Genomic DNA, 13,102 nt, shown 5'->3' on the forward strand with positions numbered 1-13,102 from the left:
TTTTTCTCGGTCTCACGTTTGAACGTGAACATTGAAAACGAAGTAAAATGCAAAACCAAAAGAATAGTAAGAAAGGGATATAAATTCTGGATAACGTCTTGTAATTATATGCATCGCGAATGGGAATGCGGCAACGCAGTGTTTAATTGCCAGAGGTAAATGGTATACGGAACAAAACACCTTAATGGTATACAGAAAAAATGCGCTCATTTACGTATGAGCAGGCGCCGCTCCGAGTTTACTTCGAAGTTGCCAAAATAAACCGCAGTAATTGTTAATCTACTTTATGTCCGTAATCAGAACGAATTACCTCATAAAAAAATAGAAAGGACGTTGTTTTTTTTGTTTTTTTTTTTTTTTTTTGTTCTTTTTTAGTGGTTTAGTTTTCAACCACTATTATTTCGGTTTGTCTTTTCCAGAGAAACCAAGAGACGTAGAAAAGTGTATTGACTTCTCTGCATTCCATCATATTTTATCTGAAGTTCAAAGTGGGCGTAAAGTATGCGCGTTTCATTTTTATAGCGTTTTTGTCTTACATTTCTTGTTATTTTGATTGTGTCGTACCGAGTCTCTAAGAGGATGCAGTTAACTGGGGCTCTACGTTAATTTTTGAGCAAATAGCTCTTACACAGATTTCAATACGTTACTTCTTAATGTTGCAACCACCCCAACATGTAAATTTGCCGAAGGGAACGGAAAAGTAAAGTTAAAACCCCTTTCTAACGGGCACTTCAATTAGAGTTTTGTCAAAGGCCTTCGTGCGAACGGCGAATCAGCTCGCGATCCTGATTCTGCGCGTGCCTCTCGAAATGCGCTGATTAGCCCATTATTCGAAAGACTTCAATCTGAAGGCCTTCGAAATATACGTGGAAGATTTGTATAACGTATTATTGTCTGACTGACTACGGGAAACAATTATTTTACTCGAATAAATCTGCTCACTAGTTATGGCAGCAGAAACAAAAAAAATAGGGTGCTTAGCACAAACCTTGCGCGATATCCGCTTGAGGTTACGAATTCAGTACTCGTGGCACTTCTCCAATATTTTTTCTGAGTGTGGTAACATAAACGGCAAGAGAGCCATTCAATTAGCAACGTCAGAACCAAAGATGCTTCTCCACGCACATATTTCTAGTGCGGCGAAACAAGTTTTTCGGCCCAACCGGCTTTGTAAGCTTCTATGGTTTTAAAAAGCGCAAAGAAAGTGGCCAACAAGACCGGCCATGCCTCAAAAAAGCTCGTTATGAGGTAACTGCATCTAGTTGAATACCGTCTTAAAAAAGAAATAAGACACGCAACGCAATATATACGTGATGTTACCCTCCCGCTCAACCTATGGCAGTGCTTCTTTTCAAACTGTCTTCAACAAGATGCGACTATAGGGAGTATGGACTGGCGGCCATAGATGAGCTCGCTGCTGCTTTCTTCCCACCGGGGAAGAGAGGGGAAAGATGCTTTTGTACGACTTTTGAGGGGAAAGTTAATTGTCTATAATCTTCTAGAGGGAGAATAACGACGTTTGGGGAAGCCTGGGACCTACAAAGGAGAGTCGCGGTGATAAGAGAATTTCTGCTTCTCTTTTCATGCGGTTGCCCAACACCTGACGGGAAACTCTTCTCGGGTATGCTCTGTGAGCAGTTACCTCAAATATGGCGTCCAATGAATACCCCCTATAGTTTTGTTTTAAGGAGGCGGGCCCGAAAATCAAAGCAAAGTGGAAGGTCTAACTAAGCACCTTAACATGATTAATAATATAACAATAATTGATCATGTTGATTTTATTTTTCATCGAACATTCCTAAATTCTTGAATGACTAATTTGTATCCTTGAATATTACGAGCAGTTCGTGTCATTGAAAGTGTCATTTTAACGACAGCCCCTTAACGCATTGTTAGTTGGTTGGGGACACGGCGCCTACATTTCAATACGGCTCTGTCTAATAGTAAAGACCTTTCTTTTTGCGCTCGATTGCATTACATTTATTTTAAGAACGCTGCCCGCATAAGCAAGAGACTTACACAAGAACGACTGATATTTACACCAGTTGGTTTACGCCTCAACCACTTTCTTTATTAACCAAACGCTTCATGTTTTTCACATCAACTATCGACGGAACAGGCAAACGCGTGCGTGCAAAGACACAGATTCCAACAGGCGTCCAGGAAATGCACGGTACGCATCTTATTCTGCTCGAGCATTACTTACCCAAACTTATAAGCAAACACGAGCGCGATTCATGTTCCATTCCCGATTTTGATGTTAAACAGCCTCAAATTCAACTCAGTTGCTACCAAGACGACGGAACCGAGAGTATACTGGCGTTCCGATAGGTGAGCGCAAGAATTAAAAACCACGATACCCCTAGACGACAGAGTTCCTATAGTCGAATCTCGACTAAGGCCTAAATACGGTCACTTTACCTTGGAAATGTCTCGGAGTTTAGAATATATGTATAAGAGCGGGCGTCACTATTGTCACGACTCCAAGCAGGTTTGGGACTGGCCTTTGTAACATGCGCTATCAGCGCAAACTTGACGCCTTCCATTGTGAAGAGCGTGATTTCTGAGGAATGTTTGAATCTCCCATGCAGCCGAACTGACAGATAATATATGTGGGTTGTCACCCTCCGGATGGGGGCCGTCGGAAGGGGCCCGTACGACTTTTTTTTTTAACTTTCGGAGATTGAAGTTTTCTTCGAACAACGCTGAAGTGTGCTCACCTTTTGCGTCCCCTTGAACCAACGCACGGTGGGCAGCGGATTCCCGCCGTTGGTGACGCAGGTGATGTGCTGGAGCGTCTTGGCACGGATCGGCGTGCCCTCGGTGTATCCGAAAATGCGAGGGGCGTCTGGAGCATCTGCGCGGAGGGCACAACCCGTCGGTGGTGCGCGATGGTCTCGGAATCGGAGAAGTTAACTTTTATTTACACGTGCGTGGATGAACATACAGCAAGAATCAGGTCTGTTTCGGGTTGCGGGAAGTTAACTGCAACGTCCAGAGTCGTTCAAAACTTAAAGTGGTTGACAAGTGACCCTATTGCAAGTTATTGATATACTTTTTTTTTTTAGGACGAAGCAGCGTGGTTAAATATCTTGAACCCTCTTTTTTCGGGATTTGTTCATCGAAGTTATTATCTTCTAAGCCAGCTATCTTACTGGGTGCGTATTGATAATAAGATGCTGAGAACTTCTGACCCCCGCATTTAAAACTTTGTTATTAACTATAGGGTGTTAAAGTCGTTTAAAGCCGAAGTTTGGTTTTCGAGTGACATGTATTAAAATTAACCGTAAAAAATCAAAATGCGTTACATTTTTTTTTTTTTTTTTTGTGAACGTTTGAAGGATTTTTTTACGCAGCTAAAAAATGGAACGACACGAAATGTGAGAATTCCTGCGTGCGATTTTGACTTAATCCCTGGGACTAAGGTGTAGGCGTTGAGTACGTAATGTTTCTTACACAGTATGCTGACCGCAGCAGTTTCCACGACGGTGTCTCCAAGTGCCTGGTTCACGGCGTAGCACGAAAACATCTTCATGTTCCTTTCCTGTAAATAAAAAAAACGAAAAAGACGGGATGAAACTTTGTTATTTCTTATTCTTTCATAACAGGCTCCTTGAGGAGTAAATAAATCACAATGAACAGCGTTGCTGTGTAACCCTTACTATGTGCTTAAGATGTTAGAAAGTCACTTTATATCCGAGAGCCTCACAGGTGATTATTTTAAACAACCGCGGGGTATTGAACGAATAAGACGACATAGTGCACGTCATGAAAAAATTTCTAATCAGAGTCTTTCTACGTAATCTAGGGTGAAAAAGAAAGGAATTTGAACTAGCCATAACTGTTTAAAAAAGGCGCTGGGCAAAGAAAAAAAATGAAAGATGTTCACAAAACTCAGTAACGTCAAATTAGAGCGCAGCTCTTGAGCAAGTGGTGGGGAGGGCACGGAGGGAAAGGTATGACGTTCTTTTTCCCTTGTGCAATTCAGATTGGTATTGAGGTCACGTGACATCAGTTTTCCCGCCAAATATAGTGGAGAAACGGAATTTGTTCATGGATGACGCGACATGAAGTCATGTGACGTCGTTTTTTCCGCTAAATTTACCGGGAAAATTAACGTCATGTGACCTCAATACCAAATCGATATCCTGCTTAATTTAGCGTGGAAACTGACGTCATGTGACCTAAACACCAATTCAATTTCTCTCTAGCTTTAGCGAGGCAGTTACGCTAACGCCGACGCCTCTGCGCTCTAAAAAAAACTGGGCAGCACACCAATTTATATACAGGTTGTTATATACAGGTCCTCACTCGCTTTAAACAAATTTTTTTTAAGCGAGTGGGGATGAGACGGGGCGCCGTCTTTAACATGCATTTATCAGGCTCTCCGGACATTAGTTGAGGGAATAATCGTCATAATAATTTGGCTAATCAATTCAAATCTGGTATTTAACAAATTAATTACCGCTTTTATGGGTTACGTTGCAATTGCAGTATGTCCGCACTTACTATTAGGGCCCGCACGAATTTAAACCATTGCAAAAATGTTATCGTTTCTAAGAGAATAATTTGATCAGTTTTCACGTTTTAGGCCGATTTCAAAATTGGCGCGAGAAAGAGCGCCGCAAGCCCTGCCCAAAATGACGCTTAGAAGAGTGACGTAGTCGTTTCAGCGACGTCGTCACTTGCGTTTCCGGTGCACACCACCAAGGACACCCTACAGAAATTGTGACGACATGATTGAAGCCATCACGTCGCTCCTCCAAGTTCCAGTGTGCGCAGGACTTTCGGCATTCTTCCTGCGCGTTATCTCAAAATGACGCTAAGAAACGTTAAAGTGTATAAACAAATTTCTCGAAAACTCTTACATTTTCCCGAATGCTGTTAACTGTCCTGGCCTCTAATACTAATTACCGCCATTAATGAATTTGCAACATGATAGCTCGAAACAATAATTGAACATTAATTAATTAACCAACGTATCATGGCGGTTATTTCCAGATCTAATTTCTGCCGACACTGATAACTATATGGGAAAGACGGCACTCGTCAAACTCTCACCTAGATAAAAAAAAATATGTTCGAAGTATAACTGCATATTTTGTAATTACGGCTGTACTCAATGCAATTTTCGGAAAGTGAGTGTGAACATGATCGTTATGTAATGCTGTGACACAAACTGCGCGCATATGACAACGTTTTGAGAACTATTGCTTTTAGCGGCAAGCTAACTCACTCACTTTCGAAAGCATTTTTGCTTTTCTATTGTGGCTTCTCGTCGTATTTGTTGAAACGCATCTTTGCTGTAAAGGACGGGCGAGGTTTCTCGCAGCGCTGCAAGCTGAAATCATCGACAATAATAAATAATGCGGAACGCAATAGCCGAGTATGCGACTTAGACAAATTTCTCGAGCGCAGCCTTAAAAAATAAAACTTAAAGATTTCCCCAGTCTGCTATTTTAAACGAGTGACGCTTCAGTGATGTTTCCGTGATGGCAAATGTCTCGTTTTCCGTCACGTTGACGGCTCGTTTATACTAGATCGATGGTGAAACACTGTGTTGGGCAAAATGAGCGAGCACAGAGTAATCTCTGATTTTTCTCCTAAACATTTTTTGCGTTCGCGGGCGCTTTTTTTTTTTTTTTCTTAACTAAGCTGTCTTCCTTTTCGTGCTTTCTTTAGCTCCACTGTCTTCCATTTGTACACGACACTACTTACTGTTCCAAGCTTGCAATGTGCAGAGTTTGCGAGAGGGACCTATTTAACTGTTGCAACTGGTTTCAGTGGTGTCATTTTTTTCTAAAACGATGGAATGTTCACGTGGGTAACAATAATAATATTCTGATATTGCATTTCAACTAGCTTCCGAAATGTAACAAGTAATAAACTCATAAAAAGACTAGCTGCGTAGAAAACGATAATTAATTTTGAGCGATAAAGAAAGTGGCCCTGAATATTACGTTACCGTTTTCTTTTGAAACGTTTTCACGTTTCACATTCAACTGGAAAGGATATCGACCTCTGAATTGCATGTATCTGATATCTCCAAAAAGCTATAAACAACGCGTTGTATTGACACTTCAGATGTACAATCGCTTATTATTTTCTAACCTCCGCTTCCCAGTACTCCTGCTCGTAAAGACAAGCATCTTCGGAGCCCGTGGGGGAAAAAAAATAATATCTTCCTTCCATTGCCGCACAGAGACGTGTCCCGCTCGAATCGCACCTTACAAACTCCAATTATCACGAGAACGTCGTCCTTAACACTGGATCCGACTGTCAGAAAACTCGTTAGCGAGGGCGACGAACAAGGGCGGTAAGAAAAAGAAACACCGACATCCCAGTTTTGTGGAGCTTGATCAGACTCGCGTCACCCTCACGGACACGCCATCGTTATTTCATTGCCGGAGTGCGCGTATCAAGATTTCCAATCGCTTTAAGAACCCGAGCCCCGTTTCGTCCCAAAATCGACGCCGCCATCCTTAACTTAGCGGTAACGACTCAGGCAATAGCGAGCGAGCCTTTGAAAAGACAATTCCGTTTCTTTTCACAATAACTTTTTTTTTTTACTTAAGCACCGCCGCATTATTAAGAGCCGTCGCCGCTTCGGTCGCGTTTCGTGCTCCTGCTTACAGCGGCAAAACAAGGCGCGGAGGAAGCATAGACGGGAGTCGGGGAAAAAGACAGCAAATCCTGTCGCCGTGCCGTTTGTTCCGCATTTTTACGCTTTCCTCTTGCCATTTGCCGACGCATTTTTATCTCTCGTTGCCAGCTATGGCGCAGACGCGTGCGCTCGCACACTGATGAGATTTTAATGGGACGCAAAAGCGGAGAGATATAAAAATGCAAAAAAAAAAAATCGGAATCGAGGAGATGCAGCCTTCATGCGCGCTTTGATCGCCATGCTTTGTCGTTGTTGTTTATTTCCGCTGACTTTTGTCTTCCGCCTTCATCGACCTTCTTTTTGACATTTTTTCGCGAGAGGTAGAAAAGTAGGGGGGGGGGGGGAGGGGGAGGCACTTGTTTTCGAAGATTCTTTTGAAGAGAGACGTCAATACCGAACCCTAGAACCGAGTAAGGGGACGATTATCCGAAACGGGAAGAAGTATTATCGCGAATGAAAACACGACAATAAAAAAGAATAAAACACTGAGTTTATTTTTTATATATATATTTGCTTCTTAAGCTGAACGGAAAAGAGTGGTGAAAAGAGGGCGATATATATTGTGAATAGGAGAGTGGCAAAAGTGGTTCATTTTACCTCATCTCATCACGGATATTTCTTCGCTTCAATTTTGTCTCGTCGCGTCTCATCATCCCACGCCGGTATTTAAAAAAAAGAAGGAAAAATAAATCAGGGGAGAAACTCAAAAGGAAAAGAAAGGAACGTCTGCCTGCCGTTCCCTTTTCCGTGAAGAGTGCACCTTACATTATCGGCACCTTATTTTTTTTAGTATTCTATTCGGACAGAATACCTTCTCCTTGATCTTTGACTCTTCCCCATAGGTCCATTTTCTGCCTCCTATTCGAATACCCGGCAGTGAGTGGCAAGCCTCACTGGAACTGCGTGTCTTAGCCGTTTAGTCTGCATATGATTTTTTTTTCTTCGGCAGCTTAATTGAATAAATATAAATATCCAATGGTAAAATTTTGAGCGATTCTCTTCGTTGTAGCACGGGTAGGGAAAGCTGCAATATACGCCACCAGCGCCGACTCCTAGTCCTCGCTTCTGCGCACACTATTTATGACATATATTGCCGCAGGTTCGGAGACCTGCGGGCTTGTCTGTCATGAGGCTAAAGTAACGCGATAAGTGTAGCTTACTGGTCTGCGGACCTCCCTCGCGAGATATGTACGCTGTGGGAATGCACTTTGAAAAGTGTCACATTACCTGCCCCTGAAGGGCACGCTCGTCGCCGTCGAAGAAGAGTCGTGGACTGGCTCACCTGTCCGGTGATGTTGACGGTGATGTTGGAGGTGGTGACCCAGCCGCCCTTGGGGTCGGCGGTGATGGTGGACACGGACTCGAACGGGCGTCCGTCCACCACCCAGGACACCTCGGCCGGAGGGTTGCTCCGTTCGGTGCTGCAGCGCATGGTGATCTGGTCGCCCGCTTTCGCCTCCTTTGGGCCCCTCACCTTCACCTTGCTGGGCGCGACTGCACAGGGAACAGAGAAATCGGCGGAGCTGATTTTAGTTTCCGGGCTTCGGTAGGCAACCCGGGGATTGGAAAGAGGCTGCTCAGAGTGTAAGACAAAAGTACGCCTCATGATATACCTATTCGTCGACATTAGCAATCTCCGCAATATTAAATATACAACAAATACACCCGTTTTGCAGGAATCTAAAAGCCTTTCACAACGCAAAGCAGCTAGCAATTTGGCTCTGTATATGTCCAGTGCATGAGCCGCATTTAAATACCGTCACCGAAGGGATAGCAAAACTTAATGACAAAAAACTGGGAATTGCATTGTTGAAAACGCCAACCATTCCGATATCCACAACTTCCTCATCAAGCTTTCTGAAGGAGATATTAAAAGAAGGCGTAGGCCTTTATTGTTCATATCACGCTGCGACGATGAAGTTTCTTGGTTTGTGGCGTTTCCTATGAGTATACTTGGGTCCCACAAGTGCCGGTAAGCTTGGGTAAAGTGAGAACGATTCCTACCCCCCCCCCCCCCCCCCCACGCAGCAACTTCCAGCTGTCCAGCTCCAAGGAAGGGTATTGTATTAACCTTGAGTTAATACAATACCCTTGTACCTTGAGTTAATACAATACAATACTGTTGAGTTAAAGATGAAGGATCCTGCTTCTATTTAGCACTTGGCTGACTCGTCTGACGACGTTCTATATACGCACACTGCTTTACTTCAAGTTAAACGCAACATATTGAACCTAAGATTATGAAATGGGTTTCTTCCAATATCAAAGTTAAAGATGAAGTTGTAGTAACGTTGTTTGCGTGTTTAGGACGGCGTGAAGCTAGCTAGCCCAAATGGGCTTCTGATGTCTTCACGGTATATGAGAAATATACGCAGTGCAGTGCGACTGCTAGCCCGGGTCTTTGACCTTCATCACTCTGCAGAGATAGACGACCGTACGCCGGTACGCCAGGTCCATGCTTAAGCAGATCAAAATGGGTAGCGAAGGCGATTGAATCCAGGATCCCCGAGTCCTGGAGCGCGAGCTTTCGCTCCACGTACCCCGAGCTGCGCTGCGTTAAGAAACTCGGACAGCCATCCCCAATGAAGTTGTGTTCACTTCATTTACAACCAAACAACGCGTCCCGCTACCGCCTGTTGCAGAAGGGCTACATATGGCATTCTCGAGACGCACTGGAGTGGATATGCAGCTTCACGTTGACCGCATAGATAGCGCCTTGTGCGCGCAACCTGTTTCTTGCGTCCTTCTTTTTCATAGCACTATTTTGCGCGTTTTATTTTTATGCATCGACTAACCTCATTTAATGCCGTGTTGCGTTTTCATAAGCAGAATTTATCTATCCCCTAACTGCAGAGCACAATCACAGGAATCTAAATAGAATGTTGAACGGCAATAAATTTTATGTTCGTTCAGTCGGCGGTCAAACCTGCAGCGGGGATGTTGACATAAAAAAGTCCTGAGCACACGAATTGTCAACTATATCTAATATTAGGAATGTTGTGCGCAAAATATTGCATCAAAACCCCTCGATAACTGATAGCTCGGAATTTTATTTTTTTTCACGGATGAAGATTTTGAGAATCTCTGCATTAATATTGGTCGCAAATTTAATCGATCCGTTTTGAAATTCTCCACTGAAAGTGCTAGGCGCTCAACCTTTTTATCTTTTGGTATCTGCTATAAAAGAGAGTGCTTGTTATGATAAAAACGAGCCTCCTGAATTCGCCTAAACCTTAATGGACTTCTTTCAAAACACCACTTAGGTAAAATTAAAAAGTAGAACGCAGAGATCACGCTTCGACCGCGCTAGGCAGACTCTGTACTTGCTCACTATGCGCGTACAACGAGATGTGCGCCTTGCTAAATCGGCTTATTTCTACAGACCTGCTCCGACCGGAAGATTCGCCCGTTCTCTATAAAGAGAACGCACATATTATTCACTGCGTTGGCCCCCGGAGCGGTCAACGACTGCTTCTCCTGAGTAAATTCTAACGTGGTTATGTCGACATAACTAAATTTTCCACGTTCAGCACGTGCCGCCTTTCCCACGCAAAAATTGGTTCCTAAACGAGAGTCGTTAACTGCCTCCTCAAATAGCAACCAGGGACGTTACCCGGCGAAACGCGTTTGTTCAACGCTGCAAGCGGTTGTTTTAGAATAAAGGTAGACGCCAGGGAACGCGAGAGTTTCAGCATTACTCTTGCAGGTCTCGCGAAGAAAGTTCAGCGACCGCACACCCCTGCTGCTTGATTCGCTCGTATTCCAACGGTATCACTTAAACTAAGCCATTAGGTAGCTAAATCGACGTTCTCGTTACTAATGACAACGTCGTTCGCAGCAATCTTTTAATTGTGGAAACAATTCAACGCTTTAACTAAACGTGTTTTCCCACCAAGCAATCTACCGAACCCCCAAATCTCTTGCAGGGTCCCTATTTTAGTTTTAAACTGTCGATCTGGGCGCCAAATTACGATTAAGCAGAAAAACCTCAGAACAGCTGCCTGTGCATCCCTTGCAAAAAGTATCAAAGAGTTTAAATTGAGTTTCTTGTGTATTCTTGTAGAACACATTAGAAACTGAATTTAAACTCTTTGGTTATTTTAGCAAAGGAATTTCCTCCCTCCGTTGCTGAAGCTCCAACTGCGAGCGCATTGACTCGACAACGTGTTTCCGGATGATGATATCGAGTTGCATGATAGGAGTCGGCCAATTTCCCCGAACGGTCGACGCAAGTATGATATTTCTCCATGCGGCACAGTACTTTCGTTCGCAAAGCCGCAAAAAACTGTCACACTGCAAAAAAAAAAAAAAAAAAAAAAAAAAACTTATTCTAGTAAGACGAGCTGGTGATAAAGGCTTATTAGTGCATGAACGAAGACGAGCAGTTGGCGTGTGCTTCCTATTGGAATGTGGGAGTCTGCGTACTCGAATGCAAAAACCACCTCCCCCCCCCCCCCCCCACTTCCGGCTTCAATTTAGCCAGACAGGACGAAATAGTATAAAGGGCTGCCACGACGTTACTGATAAAATGTTCAAGCTCGCAGCGATTTAATAGAACGTAGTGATTGGTATAGTTAAATTTCGTGTCATAATGTTGAAAGATCACAAGCGAGACTGTTCGAACTAAGAGAGATGAAGGCTGCCGCTCGTCGTTCTATCTCCTGTCCATAAACCTAAAAAACACTGAAGGCCGAAGACGTCGAATTGGGCACCGAAGTGCCCGCTTCAATATAGTAGGTCGAAAACGTTCCGCTAATACTTAATGCAGCCCAGAGCTGCGCAGGAACTAATGGCTTCTGCAGCAGGGTGTACGATGTTAAAGTTGTTGCCTATCCGCCGTTGACGTACACCGCAGGAAAAGATTGGCCAAGAATCAGTTTTGTATATAAAATGACAGCCGTAACAGTATTTAAAAAAATGTACTGAATACTGGGAAGTTGAATACACAGGTAAGCTGGCCGTCTCGCTCCATGATCCGCTCGTGACTAGAAAAACTAAAACCACCATTCGTAGAACCCAGATACGTGTTAAGAAAGAATTTTGTGAGTGGGGCAGTTACGACGCTTTAAGTTGTTGTTTCAGACAGACATTTAATATAATTAGATGGGAGCGGAGGGGGAGGGGGGTAGGAGTTTCGATTTCATTAGAGTAGTAATACTGACGTAAGTTCACTTCTGTCGTTAAAAAGCTTAATTGAAATACCCCGAGCCGTTTAAAATGCAGACTCTCCTCCTAGAATAAAAGATAAAGTAATATTTATTTAATTCTGACTAAAACAGCCAAGAGATAATTTTCATTTAGATTACATTTAATGGCTCCAATGTAAATGGGTAATTTGTTCAGTGAAGGATTACTCTTGGCCTGATCCGTCCACCGCGTGACGGGATGTTGCTCATCGATACCAAACTGGAGATGCAGGGCTGGGGACCGAGCGAAAAAATAACCCCATCTATACTCCGTTCACTCATACACTGAGACAGCAGGCAATATCACAAGCACGAGAGCTCAAGGTCGCTACTTTGAAAACTTCTTCCGGAGAACGAACACTCGCGCTATAAATGCATGTCTCAACGGCTGCAGCGCCGACTAGCTGGCCCTTGTAGATTTGGATGCAGTCTCAGCATACTATCGTGAATGCAACACGCCCCACGTGCACTCTGCTAGCATACTTAGATATTAGTATACATTGAAAGTAGGCATTAAAAGCAGGCGTCCTCATGAAAGAGCCGATATATAGTTCTAGTTTGTACGAGTCTTGGGTGAAGTCTTCTGAAACACCGTATACGTCTTCCATTATAACGAACATTCCACTTCTAAGGCAAGAGCACGGAAAGCGATTGCCTCAGAATAGAGGAGCTCTCTAGCAAACCGTTCGTTTGCATGACACGGTGCTAAAGGACCTTTCATAGATTGTTTGCCAGAGCTTTTCGTTTCTAGAGGGGAACTAGTAGGAACTCGAGATATCACATTGAGCGCGAATAAAGAATGGGCGCACAGAGCCCGCAATTCGAACCTTACGATGTACAAAGAGTCGCTATGATAAAAGCTTCTCTTCGAAGAATGCCCCGATGTGGGGATGCATGCAACCATTGCCTTGCAACGGTACTGATTACGTTTTACTACACTGCGGTAATCTTACAGTGGGATACGACTGCGGGTAACTCCGGCAACAAAGCCACACAAAGATCAATTTACACGGTATCTCGCAGCCGTATTTCGACGAATGCCTACGGAACGTAGCCTAACGCATTCGACCGAAGCAGGTTAAATGGACACCTAAACTTCTTTTCTCCAGAAGCGAGAGCCTAGTAAAAAAATAGACGGCAGACAAAGACCCGTGCAGACTTCAAGCGCCAAGTTACGGACCAGTCGTTGCACGTCATCGGTTTAGCATGTAATAAAGGGCGCAGAAAGACGACGAACGCATTGGCTGAAAGA

General features: G+C 43.7%; 1 protein-coding gene across 1 annotated transcript in view; it reads right to left on the bottom strand.

Annotated features, from left to right (window-relative positions):
- LOC8042097 (nephrin) overlaps positions 1-13,102 on the bottom strand; it is a 504,576-nt gene that overhangs the window by 34,808 nt on the left and 456,666 nt on the right. Inside the window, exons 8-10 of the mRNA XM_042290756.1 lie at positions 7,947-8,158; positions 3,457-3,544; positions 2,721-2,857 (exon numbers count right to left, since the gene is read on the bottom strand). Coding sequence (XP_042146690.1) covers positions 2,721-2,857; positions 3,457-3,544; positions 7,947-8,158 — 437 coding nt within the window. The remainder of the gene's footprint in view (positions 1-2,720; positions 2,858-3,456; positions 3,545-7,946; positions 8,159-13,102) is intronic.

The sequence above is a fragment of the Ixodes scapularis genome, unplaced genomic scaffold, assembly GCF_016920785.2.
Source record: "Ixodes scapularis isolate PalLabHiFi unplaced genomic scaffold, ASM1692078v2 PGA_scaffold0__279_contigs__length_252992795, whole genome shotgun sequence".
Lineage (NCBI taxonomy): Eukaryota > Metazoa > Arthropoda > Arachnida > Ixodida > Ixodidae > Ixodes > Ixodes scapularis.